This window comes from Bubalus kerabau, chromosome 4 (genome assembly GCF_029407905.1).
Source record: "Bubalus kerabau isolate K-KA32 ecotype Philippines breed swamp buffalo chromosome 4, PCC_UOA_SB_1v2, whole genome shotgun sequence".
Lineage (NCBI taxonomy): Eukaryota > Metazoa > Chordata > Mammalia > Artiodactyla > Bovidae > Bubalus > Bubalus kerabau.
Window position 1 is genome coordinate 17,420,628 of NC_073627.1, and position 24,941 is coordinate 17,445,568.

At 36.6% G+C, this 24,941-nt stretch overlaps 1 protein-coding gene across 1 annotated transcript in view; it reads right to left on the minus strand.

Moving 5' to 3' along the window:
- LOC129650792 (uncharacterized) overlaps nt 1-24,941 on the minus strand; it is a 91,079-nt gene that overhangs the window by 47,362 nt on the left and 18,776 nt on the right. The window contains exons 4-10 of the mRNA XM_055579598.1: nt 19,614-19,667; nt 19,018-19,122; nt 17,482-17,535; nt 16,639-16,743; nt 6,182-6,235; nt 5,617-5,718; nt 1,823-1,876 (exon numbers count right to left, since the gene is read on the minus strand). Coding sequence (XP_055435573.1) covers nt 1,823-1,876; nt 5,617-5,718; nt 6,182-6,235; nt 16,639-16,743; nt 17,482-17,535; nt 19,018-19,122; nt 19,614-19,667 — 528 coding nt within the window. The remainder of the gene's footprint in view (nt 1-1,822; nt 1,877-5,616; nt 5,719-6,181; nt 6,236-16,638; nt 16,744-17,481; nt 17,536-19,017; nt 19,123-19,613; nt 19,668-24,941) is intronic.

The window sequence follows — 24,941 nt, forward strand, 5'->3', positions numbered from 1 at the left end:
TACAGAGTCGGACACGACTGAAGTGACTTAGCAGCAGCAGCAGCAGCAGCAGATAGCATATTGAAAAGCAGAGACATTACTTTGCCAACAAAGGTCCGTCTAGTCAAGGCTATGGTTTTTCCAGTGGTCATGTATGGATGTGAGAGTTGGACTGTGAAGAAAGCTGAGCGCCAAAGAATTGATGCTTTTGAACTGTGGTGTTGGAGAAGACTCTTGAGAGTCCCTTGGACTGCAAGGAGATCCAACCAGTTCATTCTGAAGGAGATCAGCCCTGGGATTTCTTTGGAAGGAATGATGCTGAAGCTGAAACTCCAGTACTTTGGCCACCTCATGCAAAGAGTTGACTCATTGGAAAAGACTCTGATGCTGGGAGGGATTGGGGGCAGGAGGAGAAGAGGACGCCAGAGGATGAGATGGCTGGATGGCATCACTGACTCGATGGATGTGAGTCTGAGTGAACTCCAGGAGTTGGTGATGGTCAGGGAGGCCTGGAGTGCTGCGATTCATGGGGTTGCAAAGAGTCGGACACGACTGAGTGACTGATCTGATCTGAGCATTCAATTTCCCGTAGATGTCTCACAGGAACCCCAAACTCAATATGACCAAAATGAAGACTATTTCTTTGTTCCTAAGTCTGTTTTGCTGAAGTCTTTATTTTGGTAAGTGTCATTAGCACCTACCCAACTACCCAACTCAGAAACTAAGGAGTCATCCTTCACTCCATCCTTTTGCTTTATTTCCATAGCTCATGAGTAGCCAAATCCTATAGATTCTACATCTGTAACATCTCTTACATATGCCCCTTTCTTTCAAGTCTCATAAATAATGTTTAGTTCTGCCCTTTATTGTCTTTGGCCTGAACAGTTACAATCTGCTTTGTAACTAGTCTCCCAGACTCTATTCTAGCACACAAATCTCCATCCATCATTTATACTGCAGCTTGAGTAATCTTTCTAATTTGCAAATCTAATCACATAGTCCCCTGTTTAAAGCCCTGGAATGACTCCCCACTCAGCACAGAATGAAATTCACACTCCTTAATTTGGTATCCAAGGTCCTCCATAATTTGTCTCCTATATTAGTTTCCTGATGTTGCTATATGTTACAAATTACCAAAATCTTAGTGATCTAAAACCACATGGATTTGTTTCTTGTGCAGTTCTGAGGGTCAGAGGTCTGAGTCAGTCCCACTGGGGTAACATCAAGGTATCAGCAAGGCTGGCTCCTTCAGGAAGCTCTAGAGAGAGAATCCGTTCCCTTACATTTTCCATGTCTAGAGGCCACTTACTTTCCTTGGTTCATGACCCCTCTTCTGTCTTTAAAGTCAGCAGTATAGCATCTGGCTTCCATTGCTGCATTGCCTTTTACTTTTTCTGTCATCAAATTTCACTTTGCTTCCTTCTTCTAAGGATATGTGTGATTACATTTAGGGTCAGCTGGATAATCAAGGATATTTTCTCCATCTCCAGATCATCCTTAGTCACATTTCCACATATATGGTCTTTTGCCACATAAGGTAACAGCCACAAGTTCTGCCCATCCCACTCTGTCTGGCAAAACGGACTCACCTTTCAAGGATCAGCTCACTCTTGCCCATACTATTAAAGCATTCACCAGTTTCTCCTCCTCAGGTTCAAGTGACCATTCTGCTCTTCCTTTGCTTTGTATAGGTTTTAAACAAAGCACCTATAACATTTTATTGCATTGCTTTATAGTTTTTCCCTTACCCCGACTACATAAGCTCCTGGAAGTTTAGTTTTTATGTATCTATACTTGGAATATAGTAGATGCTTAACAAGGAGTTAATAAAAATCTAACTTACCTGTAAAGAAGTTTCCTTCATTCATTACCACACTCACGTCTACTTTTCCCTCATCTGTAAGAGAAGACAGAATTGTATGCATAAAGACAATAAAAGAGAGAAATGGAAGACAGATATAAGTTATACGCTGAAGAAAAACATGAAATTCAGCAAATATTATGGTTTGCTTTAGAGTTTTATCCTATTGTCATTCCAAATGGAAAGTGTGGAAAGACAAACCTCTTGATTATAAGGAGGATACTTAACGCACACTTCCAACTTCACTTTTATTCTATTAAGATAAACTCTACATGGTAGAATGGTGGACTGACATTTAAAAAGTCACCTTCTCTACTTTCAGATCTGGAAAAATTCTTTTTTTTTTAATTGATGATAAGGATAATAAGCATCTTAAAAGGGGCAACTGCTCAAGTAGGAAAGATTTGACTTGGAGCATTGAAAATACCTATTTTGGGGGACTTCCCTGGCAGCCCAGTGGTTAAGACTCCATGCTTCCACTGCATGGGTTTGATACCTGGCTGGGGAACTAAGATCCTGCATGTGATGCAACATGGCCAAAACAAAACAAACCAAAACAACTTATTTTTTTGCTCAATCCACAGGTAACACTTAGCTGTATTCAGGTACTATCCATACTCAGTATTTTTTAAAAAAAGAGCTTTGGTCAACCTGACTAAACTTTAATAAGCAGTTTAAAAATCTTTATTTGTATTTTCCTTTTAAATGGGGGTATTTAGAAGGAACAGCCTGATGGATGATCAGTGTCTCACAGGAAGCTGTCTGTTCTCACGTATTTCAGTTAGTTCTACAGAAGACTCATGAATAGCCTGAAACAGGTCTCTAATGTTATTTCCCGTGGGCTCATTGACCTCAGAATTGGTACTCCAGGAGTTGGCTGATATGTCCATGACCAAAATCACTGTTGTGGCATTCTAGTAACATTTAAAATACCTGGAAAATATGATAATAAATATATCTACATCCTTTTATAGGCAGGTCAAAAATATAGGGAAACTATATATTTCCAGTAATAAAGAAAAAATTATCCTGTGGAAAATGTCCATTTCTCTGGCCAGAGCAAAGGCATACTTAAGTGGCATTGTGTTGACATGAATATATATGGGTCATTATAATTACCAGTAACAAAATCTACTATTATATGCCTACTATGTGTTAGGCCCTATCCTAGAAACTTACAACATTTAGGAAAGGTAACTAGTACATTCTTCTTCTTTTTTTAAGAAACGAAGACTCAGAGGGATTAAATTGAACAATCTTGCACAGACAGAGCTGAGTCTTATTCCAAATTTCAAATTCTTTCCATAATTCCATATAATCAGTAGAGCCAGTGGGATAAAGTCCAGGTTTTTACTGTTTTTCTCAAAGGGGTTTGTTATCTTGCAAACTTTTCCTAGTGGATACTTGTGGGCCTCACTATTAGGGGTTACTCTAACATATGCTAGGTGTGATAGTTATAAAGGAAAATTATTTTGGAATTATTTCTTCATTTTGAACTTGTTTCTGGTAGTTCAGAATTCATCCTAGCTAAATTTTTTCCTGTCTTTTTCTTAAGACTACTTTCCTCCTTAGTCCATTTGCTTACTTTCAAACTTTCCTTATCAAACATTCCCTCCATTTATTTATTTGTTTTGCTTCTCCTTTTGGTCTGATAATAATCTTTACAGTGTTCTGGCACAATGCTAAATTTCGCTAAGTCTGTGGACAGCTAACTTCCTAGGGAAAGTCAAGTAAGATAAATTATTAGAGTACTCATTTCCAAACATCTTTATACACATTTCTAGTTCAAAGTCCTATAGATATCTCAAATTCAAAATGTGTAAAACTGAAACTAGTCTTTTGATATCATAACCTGAATCTTTCCTGAATTCTCAAATTGGCTATGATACAATTTATGATTTAGTCACAAGGAGATGTCTGCTTCCTAAAAAAAATGTTTTAAAGCTAAACTTTATTATTAGTTTTGGCCACATGGTATGTGGGATCTTTGTTCCTGGCCAGGGATGGAAACCATGGCCTCTGCATTAGAAGTGTAGAGTCTTGACCACTGGACCTCCAGGGAAGACTCTAAAATTTTTCTTCTTTTTCATAACTCACCTGTAATCAGTCACTTAAGCCCTATCCATTTTAATTTTAAAATGTTTCCCAAATCAGTCCATGATGACTAATCCATCACTAACTTCACTTCACTTGCCCAGGCCCTTATCATCTCTTGTTGGAACATAGCAATACGTTTTAAATTTGAGTCTTTCTTTCCAATAGTGCTCTCTATGTTGCCATCAGCACCGATTTCCAAAAGTGAAGTATTCTAGATACACTACTGCCTATAGCATAAAGGCTAAAATTGAAGGGAGAAACAGACAAGTAAAGTGTAATACTTGGAGAGTTCAATATCAAATTTTTGATAATGGCTAGAACACCTAAATAGAAAAACAGTAGAATAAAGACAAACAATATTATCAACCATAAAACATCCTCCAGGATACACCATTATTTTAGGTCATAAAAACGTCTCATTCAGTTCTGAGATCACAGGAAGTATGTTCTCTGACTACAGTGGAATTAATTCAAAATCAATAGTAGAAGGAAATTTAAGAAAATACTTGGAAATTAAAAACACATTTTAAGATAACCCATGGATCAAAAAATCACAATGGGAAATTAGAAAGTATTTCTAGTTGAATAAAAATGAAACTGTATGAAAATTTTTGGATTACAGTTGAAAACAATTATGTTAGAAAAAAGAAAAATCTGAAATTAATAATCTAAATTTTCATTTTAAGAATCTACAAAACAAAGAGAAAACTAAATCCAATGTAAACTGAAAGAAGGAAATAATAGAGATTAGAAGTGAAATCAATAAAATGGAAAGCCAAAAATCAGTAGGGAAAATTGATGTTGGCTCTTTGGAAAAATCAACAAAATTGTCAAATTCTTAGCTAGACTAGCCAACTAAAAAGAGATAAGGCAGATCAAAATCAGGAGACCATCACTAACTTTACAGAAACTAACAGGATTATAAAGAAATACTATGAATAACTTCATGTCAACACATTAGACAATTTAGATTAAATGGGCAAATTCCTAGAAAAGGCACAAATTACCAAAATAACTCAACAGAAAGAAGGCTAAAACTCTAATGCCTGGTTTAAGGTTCTAGGCTTGGCAGCCTTCCTTTCCAGCATGTTTTCTGCAACTTTATGACATGAAGTGTATATCCTGCTGCTGCTGCTGCTAAATTGCTTCAGTCGTGTCCAGCTCTGTGTGACCCCATATCCTAGCCATAGAGAAATTCTTGCTAGTTCCCTAACCATGTGATTTTACATGATTTTATGCTTTTTCATGCACTGCTTTCCTCATCTAGGATTTTTTTTTTAATGAAGAATTTCTACACACCTGATAAAGTTTTCTCTGATCCTTTTCTTGGCAAACTTAGCTTTTCCCTCCTTTAGAATTTTAATGAAAACATTTTTATTATTATAACACAACCACATAGCCATTATGAGGACCTGTTAACATGCAAGCCTCTTTACTAGACTGTGAACTTTTGAGGACACTGTCACTTTTATAGTTCTAATAGCTTATGTATATCATCCTTTATTTTTATATTTTTAATGGTTTATGTATATTAGGCACTCAATAAGTTCCACTGCACAAATTGATGCATTCTTGAGGACTGGGCCCTTATCTCTTGTTTTTTAGTATATCTGCACAATTTAAATATACTCTCAGTAATTCTCACATATGAATCAAAAATTTCACCCAGAGCAGCTCACCATCCACGGGCAAGTTGTTTAGCAGGTCTTTATGTTCTTCTTCAATCTTAAAGCCCATATTTTCCATGAAAGAGTCCAGCTTATTAACATTAAGATCCACTCCTTAGGTAAAAATAAAATGGGAATGAGAAAAACAATAATGACAAAGTGAAAAGTGCTAGACATATCTATGCATTAATTAGAGAGTAAAAAATCAAAGGAACAATAAAGTTATTTAAGAATCAAGAACAGAACTTATGCCTCATTTTTGTCCAGAGGATTTGATTATAGTTCTTATGCAACATTTATAAGGAAAAAATTAAAAAATTAGGCAAGTCTGGTGAATTCTGGTAAGAAACTGCCTTTATAGTTATATTCAGAAAATAGAACTTGAAATGCAATGATAGAAACAAAAATAATTTCTTCAAAGCTAGTTATGTTCAAAGCAGTAAACAATGAGACAAAAACACTTAACAAATGAACATGTTAGACTGACAAATTTGTCACCACCAAAAATAAATGGGATTTTTTTTAAAAGCAGGTGCAAAATGTGAGGAGTCCCAATTTCATCTGCGTTTTTGCTCACCTCTGAGAGACTTTATGCTGTCCAGCAGCTTATGTTTGTACAGCTTTCCAGCAGCTGGAACATAAGGAACAATATAGTAATTGATGAAATCAGCTGAAATAATTAAAAAATCCTGGCAATTTAAAAAAGAACATTCTTATAATTTTACTCATTTTTTCTATTTATATGCCAACTAAGAGACAAATGGGGAAAAACTTTTAAGATAGTAAATCGACTCACTTTTTTTTTTTTTTTTTTACAAATGAAACAATTATTAGTGGTACCTTGCCACAACTTTCTCATCTCTCGCTCTTTTTTCATCTCATTTTTCCTTTTCTACTCCTCTGCTTAAGCTCAAGCATATTAATGTTCCCAAGGATAGCATCAGATATTGTAGGACTCATGAATGAATGAATAGTAGTTGATTCCTGAGCTAACACAACAATGATGACTGGTCTTTGAAAATGGTAGTATTGAACATTTCTCCATATTTTCATGTGACATCAAATTGATATTGTTTTAGATATTTTCATTGGCAAGCCAATGAGAATAAACTCTTCTGCAAAGAAATCCCATAGTGAAATGTCATCTGTTATCATCCCAGGCTTCATATTTTACAGAAATTCAAAGATTGATTTCTATTTTAGATGGGGAACTAGCATGGGTATTTGACACCCTCTCCAGAAATCAGCCCTGGAAAAAGCTGAAGTAAGAGTGAAAACTGGATTTTAGGAACTAAATGAAAAGTCACAGCAAAATCTCTTGGAAAATGGAAAACTGTACTGGTGTGTGTGTGTGGTTTTACAGCCTACATTGGAAGGCCTACTAGAGGTGACAGTTAAAGGACCAATGGGTGAAACACCACAAATGTCTGTCCTTGTCTTTATTATGATTCTTAAGTTATCATTGTCTACCCCTTTCACCACAGAAAGTAGCAGGAAAAGCCTAGACTACAGGTGAGGGATCTGGACGGTACTATCAGGGCAGTACATAGGCTTAGAGACTTTAGGAGAGAGGATCTAATTTACACAGGTGAAGACGCACAACCTGCCTTCAGGTATTTAATCATCCTCTTCTCTTCTCAACCTTGAGGGCTGATGGACTGCAATCTAGACTTTCTTCCAATTTTGTTTCTTTCTGAGTTTAAAGGTGAAACTCTGACCAGAGGTGCTGCTTGAAAGTATCAACTTGGGAATATGATCAACAATGCCTGGGTCTCTCTGCCCTGGGGTTCATTCATTCCCTTCTCTTTAAACCCAACAGAGGCTGATATAGACTGGAGCCTAACCTTAGACTCTTACTGAAGGCACATTTCCAAACACGTAATGATACTCCAAGAGAGAAAGAACTTATGGGACCAAAGTAAGTAGCCATCTGAGATGTACAACTACTTCAAAAGTAAACAAATTGGATAACATATACCATTTGAATCAGAATTATTGGAATAAAAGGACCAGGAATTTAAAGTAAGTGTGGCAAATATACTTAAGGAAAGAAGATATTAGATAATATAATAAGAATAATAAAGTATAAAAAGAATCAATGGAAATACTAGTTATAAAAGATTAGGTATAAAACATTTAATGGCTGAGTAATACTCCATTGTGTATATGTACCACAGCTTTCTTATCCATTCATCTGCTGATGGACATCTAGGTTGCTTCCATGTCCTGGCTATTATAAACAGTGCTGCGATGAACATTGGGGTACATGTGTCTCTTTCAATTCTGGTTTCCTCAGTGTGTATGCCCAGCAGTGGGATTGCTGGGTCATAAGGCAGTTTTATTTCCAGTTTTTTAAGGAATCTCCACACTGTTCTCTATAGTGGCTGTACTAGTTTGCATTCCCACCAACAGTGTAAGAGGGTTCCCTTTTCTCCACACCCTCCCCAGCATTTATTGCTTATAGACTTTTGGATTGCAGCCATTCTGACTGGCGTGAAATGGTACCTCATAGTGGTTTTGATTTGCATTTCTCTGATAATGAGTGATGTTGAGCATCTTTTCATGTGTTTGTTAGCCATCTGTATGTCTTCTTTGGAGAAATGTCTATTTAGTTCTTTGGCCCATTTTTTGATTGGGTCATTTATTTTTCTGGAATTGATCTGTAGGAGTTGCTTGTATATTTTTGTGATTAGTTGTTTGTCAGTTCCTTCATTTGCTATTATTTTCTCCCATTCTGAACATTTAAATACAGAAATATAATAGATGCTGCTGCTGCTGCTGCTAAGTCGCTTCAGTCGTGTCCGACTCTGTGTGACCCCTTGGATGGCAGACCACCAGGCTCCCCTGTCCCTGGGATTCTCCAGGCAAGAACACTGGAGTGGGTTGCCATTTCCTTCTCCAATGCATGAAAGTGAAAAGTGAAAGTGAAGTCACTCAGTTGTGTCTGACTCTTAGCAACCCCATGGACTGCAGCCCACCAGGCTCCTCTATCTGTGGGATTTTCCAGGCAAGAGCACTGGAGTTGGGTGCCATTGCCTTCTCCAATAATAGATGAGATAGAGCACAATGAAAAGAGCTGAAAAATTAATTAGTGGGCTGTTCAACCAGATTGAGGAACCCTCAGAAGGTAGCAAGGAAGGATAAAAAGGTAGAAAATGGAAAGTTAGAAGATGTGAGTATAGAAGTAAGAGTGCTAATCTTTGAGTAATGGGCATTCTGAAAGAAGAGAAAATAAAAATAGCAAAGAGAAATTATTTGAAGAAGTAATGAATTAAAATTTCCAGGATCAGAGAGAGATTAAAGACCTTTTATTAGAAGGGCTCATACAGGTTAAAATAGAGGAGATAAAGAAAGTCCCAACCTGAACACATAATCAGTTCAGTTCAGTTCAGTTCAGTCACTCAGTCGTGTTCGACTCTTTGGGACCCCATGAACTGCAGCACGCCAGGCCTCCCTGTCCATCACCAACTCCCGGAGTCCACCCAAACCCATGTCCATTGAGTCAGTGATGCCATCCAACCATCTCACCCTCTGTCGTCCCCTTCTCCTCCTGCCCTCAATCTTTCCCAGCATCAAGGTCTTTTCAGATGAGTCAGCTCTTAGCATCAGGTGGCCAAATCACTGGAGTTTCAGCTTCAACATCAGTCTTTCCAATGAACACCCAGGACTGATCTCCTTTAGGATGGACTGGTTGGATCTCCTTGCAGTCCAAGGGACTCTCAAGAGTCTTCTCCAACACCACAGTTCAAAAGCATCAATTCTTCGGCGCTCAGCTTTCTTTATAATCCAGCTCTCACATCCATACATGACCACTGGAAAAACCATAGCCTTGACTAGACTGACCTTTGTTGGCAAAGTAATGTCTCTGCTTTTGAATATGCTGTCTAGGTTGGTCCGGGAGCTGACTGTGGCTCAGATCATGAACTCCTTATTGCCAAATTCAGACTGAAATTGGAAAAAGTGGAGAAAACCACTAGACCATTCAGGTATGACCTAAATCAAATCCCTTATGACTCTACAGTGGAAGTGAGAAATAGATTTAAGGGACTAGATCTGATAGACAGAGTGCCTGAAGAACTATGGATGGCGGTTCTTGACACTGTACAGTAGACAGGAATCAAGACCATCCCCAAGAAAAAGAAATGCAAAAAAGCAAAATGACTGTCTAAGGAGGCCTTACAAACAGCTGTGAAGAGAAGGGAAGTGAAAAGCAAAGGGGAAAAGGAAAGATATACCCATCTGAATGCAGAGTTCCAAAGAATAGCAAGGAGAGATAAGAAAGCCTTCCTCAGCGATCAATGCAAAGAAATAGAGGAAAACAACAGAATGGGAAAGACTAGAGATGTCTTCAAGATAATTAGAGATACCAAGGGAGCATTTCATGCAAAGATGGAGTCAATAAAGGACAGAAATTGTAGGGACCTAACATAAGCAGAAGATATTAAGAAGAGGTGGCAAGAATGCACAGAAGAACTGTACAAAAAAGATCTTCACAACCAAGATAATTATGATGGTGTGATCGCTCACCTAGAGCCAGACATCCTGGAATGTGAAGTCAAGTGGGCCTTAGGAAGCATTACTATGAACAAAGTTAGTGGAGGTGATGGAATTCCAGTGGAGCTATTTCAAATCCTGAAAGATGATGCTGTGAAAGTGCCGCACTCAACATGCCAGCAAATTTGGAAAACTCAGCAGTGGCCACAGGACTGGAAAAGGTCAGTTTTCATTCCAATCCCAAGAATGCTCAAACCACAATTGCACTCATCTCACACACTAGTAAAGTAATGCTTAAAATTCTCCAAGCCAGGCTTCAGCAATACGTGAACTGTGAACTTCCAGATGTTCAGGCTGGTTTTAGAAAAGGCAGAGGAACCAGAGATCAAATTGCCAACATCTGCTGGATCATGGAAAAAGCAAGAGAGTTCCAGAAAAACATCTATTTCTGCTTTATTGACTATGCCAAAGCCTTTGACTGTGTGGATCACAACAAACTGTGGAAAATTCTGAAAGAGATGGGAATACCAGACCACCTGACCTGCCTCTTGAGAAACCTGTATGCAGGTCAGGAAGCAACAGTTAGAACTGGACATGGAACAACAGACTGGTTCCAAACAGAAAAAGGAGTACGTCAAGGCTGTTTATTGTCACCCTGCTTATTTGACTTATATGCAGAGTACATGATGAGAAATGCTGGGCTGGAAGAAGCACAAGCTGGAATCAAGATTGCCAGGAGAACACATAATAGTGACTTTAAAAATATTGAATAAAAAGGTAAAATTCTAAAGTTCTCAAAGAGAAAAGTAATTCATCTATAAAGGAAGAAAAATCAGATTTCTCAACAGTGATTCTAGATGCTGAAAGGCAATGGAGCAGTTATTATTTGAAACATTAAAAGAACTTTGAACTTACACACAAAATGTTACTTAAGTGTAAGGGCATAATAAAAAATATTCTCAGGTATTCAATGTTTAGTATTAATCCTACAGAGACTCATATTGAAAATAGTTTAAAAAGTAAGCTCTCAATAAGTAAAGAAATGTAGGAGATAATACAAAAGGTATGGGAAGAAAAAAAATCTTCAGATATTTTGGTCAAGTCTGTTGCAGATTTACAAAAGTCTAGGTACAGGTTGCTTCCCTGGTGGCTCAGGTGGTAAAGAATCTGCCTGCTATGCCAGAGACCTGGGTTTGATCCCTGTGTTGGGAAGATTCCCCTGGAGGAGGAAATGGCAATCCACTCCAGTATTCTTGCCTGGAGAATACTCATGGACAGAAGAGCCTGGTGGGCTACAGTCCATGGGGTTGTAAAGAGTCAGACATGACTAAGCTACTAAATGCAGCTAGGTACAGAGGAAAAGGAGAAAAGATATTATCCATAATAACTGACTCTTACATCCTAGATAAACATCAATATGATTGGGATAGAAAGCAAGTTAAGTTGACAAATTGGTCATGAAAGTGTGCTAAAATCTTTGTCTTAACTGGGGGAAGATATAGATTGAAAAGTTTAAGGAATCATTAGGGTAAATGGCTGTGAATATGTCTCAATAAGGACAACCACTATAACTTTTCAACTTCCAGAAGATTCAAGGAATATAGTGGAAATTATAAAGGTTGAAAAAAGTAACAAAAATACTGCAAACTATGAAATATGATAGCAGAACTATGTCCTATGTTACAGTAATTATAAATGAGTTCAACTCAACAATTACAAAATATAAGCTGTCAGAGTATGTTGAAAAACAAAATCAAATAATATGTTGTCTACAAGAGACACAGAGTAAAAGACATAGAAAAGTTGATAACAACAGCATGGATATGAACCAAGACAAAGCTGGGGTAGCAATCCTTTTTCCTAAATAGGAATTATGGCAAAATACCTCAAAGGATAAAGAAGGATGTTATTTATCTATAAAAGGATCAATAGAACAAAATATGTTCTCACCATAAATATGTACGCACCTAACAATGAGGCCTGCAACTATTAACATATAAAGCAGCAGCTGACAACTGCAAGGAGAAACAGTATAATCATAGTTGGAGATTTTTTACATCCCTATTCAGAAACACATACCGAGCCAACAAAAATAAAATACATATTGAAGATTTGAACAATACAATTAATGTTTAAGCACATTTACTAACAGAATGTATATATTTTTGGGAGAGCACATAGAATACTAAAGAAAACAGACTATGTTTTCAGTAATAAAGGTATCCTAGAAAAATTCCCAAGTGATCAATATCACATATAATGTATTTTTTGACCAGAATATAATAAAATTAAAATTTAATAACAAAAGAATTGCTAAACATTAGACGTACCTCAAGAAGATAAGAGTGTACATCTTTCACTCAGTCCATGAAAAAAACTTTGTGTCTTTACCTCACAAAAACTCGAAAGTAAAAAAACAAAACAAAACAAAAAACAACAACCCCAAATCTTGAAAGTACAAGGAACTTCAAACAAGCCTTTCTCTCTTTGCTTTGTCATTACTGATGACCTGACTCTGCTTCTTTTTTTTTTTAATTTATTTATTTTTAATTGAAGGATAATTGCTTTACAATACTGTGTTGGTTTCTGCCATACATCAACATGAATCAGCCACAGGTATACATATGTTCCCTCCTCCTTAAACTTCCCTCCCACCTCCCACCCCATCCCACCCCTCTAGGTTGTCACAGAGCACTGGTTTGAGCTCCCTGATTCATACAGCAAATTCCCACTGGCTATCTATTTTTACATATGGTAGTGCCTATTTTTCCACACTATTCTCTCCATTTGTCCCAACTTCTCCTTCCCACCCCAACTGTGTCCACAAGTCTGATCTCTATGTCTGAGTCTCCACTCAGTCAGTCAGTTCAATCGCTCAGTTGTGTCCGACTCTTTGCGATCCCATGAATTGCAGCATGCCAGGCCTCCCATCCATCACCAACTCCCAGAGTTCACCCAAACTCATGTCCATTGAGTTGGTGATGCCATTCAACCATCTCATCCTCTGTCGTCCCCTTCTCCTCCTGCCCCCAATCCCTCCAGGCATCAGAGTCTTTTCCAATGAGTCAACTCTTCGCATGAGGTGGCCAAAGTATTGGAGTTTCAGCTTTAGCATCAGTCCTTCCAAAGAACACCCAGGACTGATCTCCTTTAGGATGGACTGGTTGGATCTCCTTGCAGTCCAAGGGACTCTCAAGAGTCTTCTCCAACACCACAGTTCAAAAGCATCAATTCTTCGGCGCTCAGCTTTCTTTATAGTCCAGCTCTCACATCCATACATGACCATTGGAAAAACCATAGCCTCGACTAGATGGACCTTTGTTGGCAAAGTAATGTCTCTGCTTTTGAATATGCTATCTAGGTTGGTCATAACTTTCCTTCCAAGGAGTAAGCGTCTTTTAATTTCATGGCTGCAGTCACCATCTGCAGTGATTTTGGAGCCCCCAAAAATAAAGTCTGACACTGTTTCCACCTTTTCCTCATCTATTTGCCATGAAGTGATGGGACCACATGCCATGATCTTCATTTTCTGAATGCTGAGCTTTAAGCCAACTTTTTCACTCTCCTCTTTCACTTTTATCAAGAGGCTCTTTAGTTCCTCTTCACTTTCTGCCATAAGGGTGGTGTCATCTGCATATCTGAGGTTATTGATATTCCTCCCGGCAATCTTGATTCCAGCTTGTGCTTCTTCCAGCCCAGCGTTTCTCACGATGTACTCTGCATAGAAGTTAAATAAGCAGGGTGACAATATACAGCCTTGACGTATTCCTTTTCCTATTAGGAACTAGTCTGTTGTTCCATGTCCAGTTCTAATTGTTGCTTCCTGACCTGCATGAGTCTCCACTGCTGCCTTGCAAATAGGTTCATCAGTACCATCTTTCTAGATACTGTACATATGCATTAATATATGATATTTGTTTTTCTGCTGAGTCAGTTTCTTGCTTTCAGACTTTCACATGAGAATCAGTCACTAGCCTTTGATATCACCCAATGGTCTTTCTTCTATAAAATGTGAGATTTTTTTCTCTTCCCCCCATACTTTTGCCCTTTCTTGTTTTTCCATTATGATTATATCATACTTTTGGGGGGGTTGGTAATTGAGATTAACTGCTCATTATTATGACTATATAAATATTATAACTAAGCCACATAATGGATACTTCCCATTCCATAATAGGTTATAACTATTAATACATTTCCTTTCATGTTGAAATTTTTGTCTTTCTTGCAGTTAATGATTGACTTTTTTTCAGTTTTTTTATTGGCGTAAGATTAATTTACAATGTTGTGCTAGTGTCTGCTGTACAACAAAGTGAATCAGCTATAGGTACATATATATCCTTTTCCTCTTGGGCCTCCCTCCCACCCCTCATTCCACCCACCTAGGTCATCACAGAATACTGGGCTGAGCTCCCTGTGCTGTACAGCAGCCTCCCACTAGCCAGCTACTTTACTCAGGGTGGTGTGAATATGTCAGTGCTACTCTTTCAATTTGCCCCACCTTCCCATCCCCCCGCCCCCGCCCCCCACCCCACCCTGTCCCCAAATCTGTTCTCTACTACTGAGTCTCTATTTCTACCCTGCAAGTAAGTTCATTAGTAACAATGTCTTATTTTGCGTAGTTTCCAATGTGTCTATGTAGTTAATTAATCTCTAACTCTCAAACAGAACTGAAAAATCTCCTCTCAATATGTTCAAATAATGTTAGATATTCTACCAGTCCCTAGACTATCACTTTTTTTGGAGACAATATTCTTCTGCTCTAAATTAAACAACTTCTCTCATCTTTTTTAAGAAATAATTTTTATTGGAGTATATCTGCTTTACCACGTTGTATTAGTTTCTATTGTAAAGCAAAATGGATCAAGTATACATATACATGTATCTTCTCTTTTTTGGATTTCCTCCTTCCAATTTAAGTCATCACAAAGCACTGAGTAGACATCCCTGAACTATTCTGTAGGTTCTCTTTAGTTATCTATTTTATACTCTCTCTAGTCTCGATGCACAGCTGTTATGTTGACATTTTCATGTATCATTTTTCTGAAAATTCTCTTAATTTCACTCTTTTTTATACTTATTTCAGCAAAATATTTATTATTTTTCAAATTGATGTATAATTGCTTTATAATGTTTCAGGTGTACAGCAAAATGATTCAGTTTGCATACATATATACTTATATATTCTTCCCAGATTTTTTCCTTTATAGATTATTATAATATATTAGATATAGTTCCCTGTGCTATACAGTAGGTCCTTGCTGTTTATACATTTTATATATAGTAGTGTGTATCTCTTAATCCCAAATTTCCAATTTATCCTTTCCTCTCTCCTTCCCCTTAGTAACCACAAGTTTGCTATGTCTGTGAGTCTATTTCTGCTTTGTAAATATGTTCCTTTGCATAATTTTAAAATATTCTATGTATAAGTGATATGATTGGTATTCTGTCTGACTTACTTTACTCAATATGATAATATTTAGTTCCATTTATGTTGCTGCAAATGGCATTATTTCATTCTTTTTTATGGTTGAATAACATTCTATTGTGTGTGTGTATATATATATATACATATACACTACATCTTCTTTATCCATTCATCTGTCAACGGACATTTAGCCTGCTTCCATGCCTTGGCTACTGCAATAAATAGTGCTGCTATGAACACTGTGGTGCCTGTATCTTTTTGAATTAAAGTCTTCATCTTTTCTGGATATATGCCCAGGAGCAGGATTGTAGGATCATATAGCAAAATTCTATTTTCAGTTTTTTCAGGAACCTCCATAGTGTTTTCCACAGTAGCTGAACCAACTGACATTCCCACCAACAGTGTCGGAGGGTTCCCTTTTCTTTCCATCCTCTCCAGCATTTGTTATTTGTAGACTTTTAATGATGGTCATTCTGACCCGTGTCAGGTGGTACCTCTCTGTAGTTTTGACTTGCATTTCACTAATTAAAAATAACTAACATCTTTATTATATATTTTGAATATTTTAAAGCATTTTCATCTTTTCACATCCATCATTTTATCTTTACCATCATCATTGTACAGATGGATTATATCTGAATTATTGATTTGAGTTAGCCAAATTAACAAAGCATTTCTCCACATAATGTGAATACACCGTGTTTTCTATAGTGTATCAACATTGGATTTTACATGGTCGGTTGTGCCTCTTTGATTTTCAACACTTTTAGATTTTGTTACCTTCTACTACCAAACCTTTCAGCACTGTGTGAATTGATATACACACTGTGAAGAGTCTCCAAGAATAGTGTTCACAGTTTCCTTTGTACTTCCACAGCAGTGCATACTTATGAACACAGAGCACTTACTACTGTGTATACTATTCGTTTCTTTTCTTTGTTTATTTTGGGGGGGTGGAGTATGTGCTGTCTCTACCTTGAGTAGTTTTAGGAGCTGGACTTTGTTTTGTTCATCTCTGTGACTCAGAGCCTATTATAATGTCTAGCACCTAATGGCAACCAATTCACTTTCACTGAATGGATGAATACTTCATTGGTAAATGAAATGCTCACCATCGAGTGGCAAACTTTTCCTCAACACAGAATTCTCCTTCAGTTGGTCTCTTAACCCTATGTCTTTCAGAAGATTTTCCAGATCGTTATGGTCAAGAACCTCCCCTTAAAAAATAAAACAATGATAAAAGGTCAAACTTTAAATAATAATAATAGTAATAAAAATAAAAATAATACCAATACCACTACCACCACTACTACTAATATCAACTGTTTGTGCAGCATCATCCACAAATATAGGATAAAAAGCAATAGAAATATTAAGTATTGTTTAATTACTTAGAATTGGAAGGGGGATTCAGAAATAGCTTATTTCTGGTAAATGGGAGTTCTTAAATGTTGGGAACAAGTAACAAATACACCACACAGAAAATCATTTATTTTTGATAATAATCAAATATTTCTGTAACAACTCATTAAATTTTCTGGTGCAAATAATTCTGCCAGCATGTAATATTTGCTCTATTGTTTTATTTTTGCCTGAATTATGAGCTTCTTCTCAGTGGTCAAATTACTACATGTGTAATTTGCCTTGCCATTTTGCTTTTAGAACAGCAGGAAAATAATAATATTATTGAGAAATACCAAAGCATAAAGGGTTTATTATTGAGGCATTATACTGTAGCCTTTAAAATAAGAAGTAGGCAACAATTAATTATAATAATGAATAACATTTAGCTTATAAAGCTGTCTTTTCAGTTATGTACACATTACCAATTAAAACAGATATAGTAGCAGGATTAATATGTCACAGATAGGCTAACAGAAAATACTTTAAAAATAACTTCTTTTGTTAAGTATTGAGATTTTAAAAATTATTCCTTATTATTTCTTCTCACTCACCTAGAAGTTCTTGTACTTCATCTAGAAGTCTATCCAGTTTAACCTTTCTCTCAACTACAAAATAAAACAAAATTTAGATATAATCCTGCTATGACCTAAATCATGTCCCCTTAATTTCATATGTTGAAGCCCTATTCCCCAGTGTGACTGTATTTGGAAATAAAGTCTTTAGGAGGTAATTAAGGTTAAATGAGGTTGTGAGGGTGGAGCCCTAATCCAATAGGACTGTGGCCTTATAAGAGGAAGATTTTTTTTTTTTTTTCTCTCCACCCTGCCGTGTGAAGACACAGTGAGAAGGCAGCTGTCTGCAAGCTAGGAAGAAAACTTTCACCAGAAACCAAATAAAATGACACGGTGATCTTGGATTTCCCTGCATCCAGAACTTAGAGAAAATAAATTTCTCTTAAGTCACACAGACTACGGTATTTTGTTATGGCAGCCTCAGCAGACTAATACAGGTCCCAATTATATAAAATTCTTAAACTGTGGAGTAAAATGTAAGAATTTTGCAGTTGCCAAGATTTTTTTTTTCCTTCTAGTTAGATGTTTTATTTGACTCTTTGCATTCCTATGGACTGTAGCCTGCAAGGCTCCTTTGTCTGTGGCATTTTCCAGGTAAGAATACCGGAGTGAGTTGCCATGACCTCCTGCAGGGGATCTTTCCAACCCAGGGATCGAACCCATGTCTCTTATGTCTCCTGCATTGGCAGGTGAGTTCTTTACCACTAGTGCCACCTGGGAAGCCCTACATAAGCATAAGCTTGGGGGAAAAAAAGACTCTAAGTATGACAAACACATTTATTCCATTTATTCACCTTTTACTTTTTGTATTCCTCACTCATTAGACTGGGAGAGAAAAAAAATTCATTCCTAATTTTGCCTTGTTTTCTGTTTCAGCTTTATAGCTGATCAAATTGTAAGATATTAAAACTGTACACTGTGATTATTTTATATATATACATTGTGAAAAGTTGCCCCCATCTAGTTAATTAATATCTCTCACTATATAATCTATCCATCTACTAACTATCTATCTATCTATATGTTTTTGGTGAGAACATTTAATTCTATTCTCTTAGCAAATTTCAATTAAGCAACACTCTGTTATCAACTACAGTTACCATGTTTTACATTAGATCCGTTGATCTTATTTATCTTACAGTTGAAAGACATTTCCTGGAGAAATTTAGGCAGGAGAAACAACATGATTAGTTTCTTGTTTTAAAAACAGCGCTGCTGGAACTTCTCTGGTGGTCTAGTGACTGAGACTCTGAGCTCCCAATGTAGGAGGTCCACAGTTCCATTCCTGGTCAGGACTAGATCCTGCACACCACAACTAAAGATCCTGCCTGCTACAACTAAGACCCAGCACAGCCAAATAAATAAATTTTTTTTTTAACAATATATCTCTGTTTTTTAGGATTTGCTCTCTATAGGCTTCTGGCTTTTTCCAAGAAATTAACAAGTATACTTCAGATATTTCTACAGAGAAATAAAAAAAATCTTTGCAGGGCACTGGGTACTTGAAGTGCTTACCATCAATTGGCAGGTGACTGCATAGTTCCTCAATGTCTTCCTCATCAAGTGGGAATCCCAAGTTCTTGAGAGCATCATCTATTTTATCGATATTAACCTTTCCTCCTTATGAAAAAAAGGGATAAGAATAAAGGAAATCTGTGATTATGCTAAAGAGGAAAAAATGCCTGGTCATATCAATCAATCAACATAAATGGAAGCAAAAAGCAATGACACCATAAAACTCTTGAAGTGATTAAAAAGAATTAGTTGAGGAATTAGAAATAGAAAAATTCTTTTCAGTGTTCCAGGAAACACTGTTACAGCAATTTACAAGGTGAATTTACCTAGAAGAAAGAGGTGACTATTAAGACTAACAAATTATAGCAGAGACAATGCACATATTATTACCATTTAGTAAAATTCAAAATTTGCCACACTGACAAAATAATGTAGCTATTTCTTTCGATTGTGTACAACTAAGAATGTCAGCTCATTAAAAAAACTAGACTAATACAATTAGCAAGCCAATCAGTGAGAAATAAAAGAGATTGTAGAAAAGTAAATGCAAAAGCTTGAAGATCTATTTTTTCTTTCTTGGCAGTTTTCTCACTCACCTCTGTATTTCTTTACTCCATCCATCAACCTGTTTTTATACACCATTTGATTTTCTGTAAGATAAGAGTCAATTTAGTTCATAAATAAGTGGCAACTCAGAAAGTACTATTTAATTGTTTGTAAATTTTTATAAATTTTTAATTAGTTAAAATCCCAAGAAGGAAACAAAGAAATGAGTAAGATTCTCAAGGTTAACTATACATTCTCTGGCATCTGATGTACTTACAGCGAAACTCTAACAAGTAAAACAGATTTTTTTCCTTTTATTTTTTTTTCTACAGTGTACCTTCCTTCCTTTCCTCAGCTCTTCTAACTACCACCTTTCCCTACTTTTAGTTTTAGAATTGTTATAGATGTTGGTTCCAAAATTTAAAGCTATTTCTCTGTAACAGCTGCTGCTGCTAAGTCGCTTCAGTCATGTCTGACTCTGTGCGACCCCATAGACGGCAGCCCACCAGGCTTCCCCGTCCCTGGGATTCTCCAGGCAAGAATACTGGAGTGGGTTGCCATTTCCTTCTCCAATGCATGAAAGTGAAAAGTGAAAGTGAAGTCGCTCAGTCGTGTCCGACTCTAGCGACCCCATGGACTGCAGCCTACCAGGCTCCTCCGTCCATGGGAGTTTCTAGGCAAAAGTACTGGAGTGGGGTGCCACAGTACCCTACAAAAGAGCATTACATTCCAAGTAAGGATTTAAATAGTAAGAACTGAATATTATATATCAGAATTGGTACTTTTGACATTAATTTTTCTCTTAATTAAAAAATGAGATACAAATGAAACAGAGCATTGTATAAATTTAAGGCATGAAACATATTGATCTGATACATTCATATTGCAATATGAGGGCCATTGTATCATTAGTAACACCTCTGTCATTTCACATAGTTATCATTTCTTCTTGTGCTGGGAACAATTAAGATCTTTTTTATAATACAGTTTTGTTGTCTATAATCACTATACTGTGCATTAGATCTCCAGGACTTATTTATCTACTGGTTTCAAGTATGTATCCTTAAATAATATCTCTCTCATCCTTCCCCCTCAACCAGCCTCTGGTAACCACCATTCTACTTGCTCTTTTTTAGTTTTTCTAAAGATTTCACATAGAAGAGATTATCATCCAGTATTTGCATTTCTCAGACTTAATCTCACTTAGCTTAATATTTTCAGAGTCTGTGTTGTTGCAAATGGAAAGATTTCCTCTTTACTCATGACTGGATAGTACTCCATTGTATATAATATACTATATTTCCTTTATACATTTATTCACTGATGACCACTTAAGTTGTTTCCATATCTTAGATATTGCAAATAATGCTGCAGTAAGCATGGCAGTGCATATATATCTCTTTGATAACCTGTTTTCATTTCCTTCGGATATATGCCCAGAAGTGGGGCTGCTGAATCATATGACAGTTCTATTTTTACTTTGTTGAGGAACTTCATATTGGTATCCATAGTGGCTGAACCAGTTTATAATCCCACCAACAGTGTACAGGGTTCCCTTTCCCTACACCCTTGAACACACTTGTTGTCTCTTGTCTTCTTGATATAAGCCATTCTTATAGGTGTGAGATAGTATCTCATTGTGGATTTGATTTGCATTTTCCTGATTAGTGACGATGACCACTTTTTCATGTACCTGTTGGCCATCTGTATGTCCTCTTTGGAAAAATGTCTAATCAGATTCTCTGCCCACTTTTAAGTTGGATTTCTTTTTTGTTATCGAGTCGTATGAACTGTTTATGTATTTTGGATATTAACCTCTATCTGATACATGGTTTGCAAACATTTTCTCCCATTTCACAGGCTGCCTTTTCATTTTGTTGATTGCTTCTCTTTCGGTGCAGAAACTTTTAAATCTGATGTAGCCCCATTTGCTGAGTTTTTTGTTGTTGTTTGTGCTTTTGGTGTCATATCCAAAAAAATCCTTGCCAGGACCAATGTGGAGGAACTTCCTCCCTAGGTTTTCTTCTATGGATTTTATGGTATTAAGTTTTAACATTTCATTATTTGACCCATCTCAATTTAATTTTGTGAAGTGTGTAAGGTCAAGGTCCAATTTAATTCTATATGTGGTTATCCAGTTTTCCCAACATCATTTGTTGATGAGATAATCCTTTCCCCATTTGATGTTCTTGGCTCTCTAATTAAATATTAGTTGACTATATATGCAAAAGTTTAGTATTAGGCTCTTTATCTTGTTTCGTATATATGTCTATTTTTATGCCAGTACCATACTGCTTTAATTACCTTAGCTTTGTGGTATATAGCTAGTGGTCAGGAAGTGTGATGTCTCCAATTATGTTTTTCTCTCTTATGATTGCTTTGGCTATTTGGGGTCTTCTGTAGTTCCATATAATATTTAGAACTTTTTCTCTATTTCTGTGAAATAGAAATTTCAATTTAAATGGAATTACATTTAATCTGTAGATGGCTTTGAGTAGCATGGAATTTTTAACAATATTAACTTCCAATCCATGAACACAGGATGTCTTTCCATTTGTTTATGTCTCCTTTGATTTCTTTCGATGAAATCTTGCAGTATTGTACAAAATTTTCATGTTCTTAGATAAATTTATTCTTAAGTATTTTATTATTTTTGATGCTATTGTGAGTGGGATAGTTCTCTTTACTTCTTTTCCAGATGTTTTGCCGTTAGTGTTTAGAAGTGCAATTGATTTCTGTGTATTGATTTTATATCCTGCAACGTCACTGAATTCATTGATTAAATTCAACAGTCTTTTAGTTGAGATTTAGTTGGGATTTTGAATACACTGGATCCTTGAAAAATACAAGTTTGAACTGCAGGGGTCCACGTACATGTGAATTTTTCTTCTTTTAAACTAGTGCTTCCCTACTGGCTCAGTGTAAAGAATATGCTTGTCAATGCAGGAGACATGGGTTCAGTCCCTGGGTCAGGAAGATTCCATGGAGAAGGATCTTCTCCATGTATTCTTCTCCAGTATTCTTGCCCGCAAAATCCCATGGACAGAGGAGCCTGGTGGGCTACAGTCTATGGGGGTCACAAAGATTCAGATATGACTTAGTGACTGAACAACAATGAAACAACAACATACATCTACTACAATACTACATGATCCATAGTTGGTTAAAACTGAGGATTGGAACTGTGGATTTAGATGACCACCTGTAAAATTGGATTTTTCAACTGCGGGGAGGGTTGGTGTTCCTAACTGCCATGTTGCTCAAGGGTCAACTGTGTGTGTGTGTGTGTGTGTGTGTGTGTATATATATATATACACACACACACATAAGATCATATTACCTATAAATAACAATTTTATTTCTTTCTATCTTATTTGGATGCCTTTTATTTCCTTGTCTCACCTGAATGCTCTAGCATATTCATCAGGGATATTGGCCTATAGTTTTATTTTACTGTGATGTCTTTATATGGCTTTGCTATCATGATGCTAGCCTTGTAGGATGACTTTTTTTCTTCCTTCCTCTTCAATTTTTCAGGCAGCATTTGAGAAGGATTGGTGTTAATTCTTACTTAAACATTTTGCAGAATTTGCTAGTGAAGCCATCTGGTCTTGTGGTTTTCTTTTTTTGAAAAGTTTCCTCACTACCGATTCAATAGGTTTACTTGTTATTAGTCTGGATTTTCTATTCAATATTTCTTCTTGATTCAGTCTTGGTAAGTTGTATGAGTCTAAGAAGTTATCCGTTTCTTCTAGGGTATCTAATTTGTTGCATATAATTTGCTTCTGGTAGTTTCTCATGATCCTATGTATTTCTGTAGTGTCAGTTGTAATTTCTCCTTTTTCATTTCCTTTTTATGAGATGTTTCTCAATTTTTCTTAGATTTGTTAAAGTTTTACTGATTTTTGTTTATCTTTTGAAAATCCAACTCAATTTCATTAATATTTTTTATTGTTTTTTATGGTCTCCATTTTGGTTTTTCATTGTGACCTCTCTTATTTTCTCCCTTTTGTTAACTTTGGGCTTAATTTGTTATTTTTTCCCTAGTTTCTTGAGGCGTAAATCTAGGTTGCTTATTTGTGATCTTTATAACTTCTTATTACATGTGTCTGTCACTCTAAAATTCCCTAACAAAAGGTTTTAGTATGTAGTGTTTCCATTTTCACTTATTTCAATATATTCTTTGATTTCACTTTTGATTTCTTCTTTGACCCAAGAATATGTTGTTTAGTTTCTACATATTTGTAGATTTTCCACCTCCTCATGTTGTTGCTTTTTAGTTTCTTATCATAGTATTTATACAGTGCATTTGCTATAATCAAAATCGTCTTAAATTTTAAGAATTTTTTTGTGTTCAATCATATGATTTAACCTTGAGAATGTTCCATATGCACTTAAGAAGAATGTGTATTCTGCTGTTGTTTGATAGAATGTTCCATAGATGTCTGTTAGGCCCATTTGTTCTAAAGTATGGTTCAAATCCATTGTTTCCTTTTTGGTTTTCACTCTGGATGATTATCACTCTGGATATCTACCCATTGTTTAAAGTAAGGCATTCTATACATCTGTGTCTCTTTTGCTGTCTCGCATCCTGCTGCTGCTGCTAAGTCACTTCAGTCGCATGTGTGACCCCATAGACGGCAGCCCACCAGGCTCCCCCGTCCCTGGGATTCTCCAGGCAAGAACACTGGAGTGGGTTACCATTTCCTTCTCCAATGTGTGAAAGTGAAAAGTGAAAGTGAAGTCGCTCAGTCGTGTCCGACTCTTAGCAATCCCATGGACTGCAGCCTACCAGGCTCCTCTGTCCATGGGATTTTTCAGGCAAGAGTACTGGAGTGGGGTGCCATTGCCTTCTCTGGCTGTCTCGCATACAGGATTGTCATTACCATCTTTCTAAATTCCATATATATGTGTTAGTATACTGTATTGGTGTTTTTCTTTCTGGCTTACTTCACTCTGTATAATAGGCTCCAGTCATCCACCTCATTAGAACTGATTCAAATGTATTCTTTTTAATGGCTGAGTAATACTCCATTGTGTTTATGTACCATAGCTTTCTTATCCATTCATCTGCTGATGGACATCTAGGTTGCTTCCATTTCCTGGCTATTATAAACAGTGCTGCGATGAATATTGGGGTACACGTGTCTCTTTCAATTCTGGTTTCCTCGGTGTGTATGATCAGCAGTGGGATTGCTGGGTCATATGGCAGTTCTATTTCCAGTTTTTTAAGGAATCTCCACACTGTTCTCCATAGTGGCTGTACTAGTTTGCATTCCCACCAACAGTGTAAGAGGGTTCCCTTTTCTCCACATCCTCTCCAGTCTTTTGGACTCTGTGGGAGAGGGAGGGGGGGATGATTTGGGAGAATGGCATTA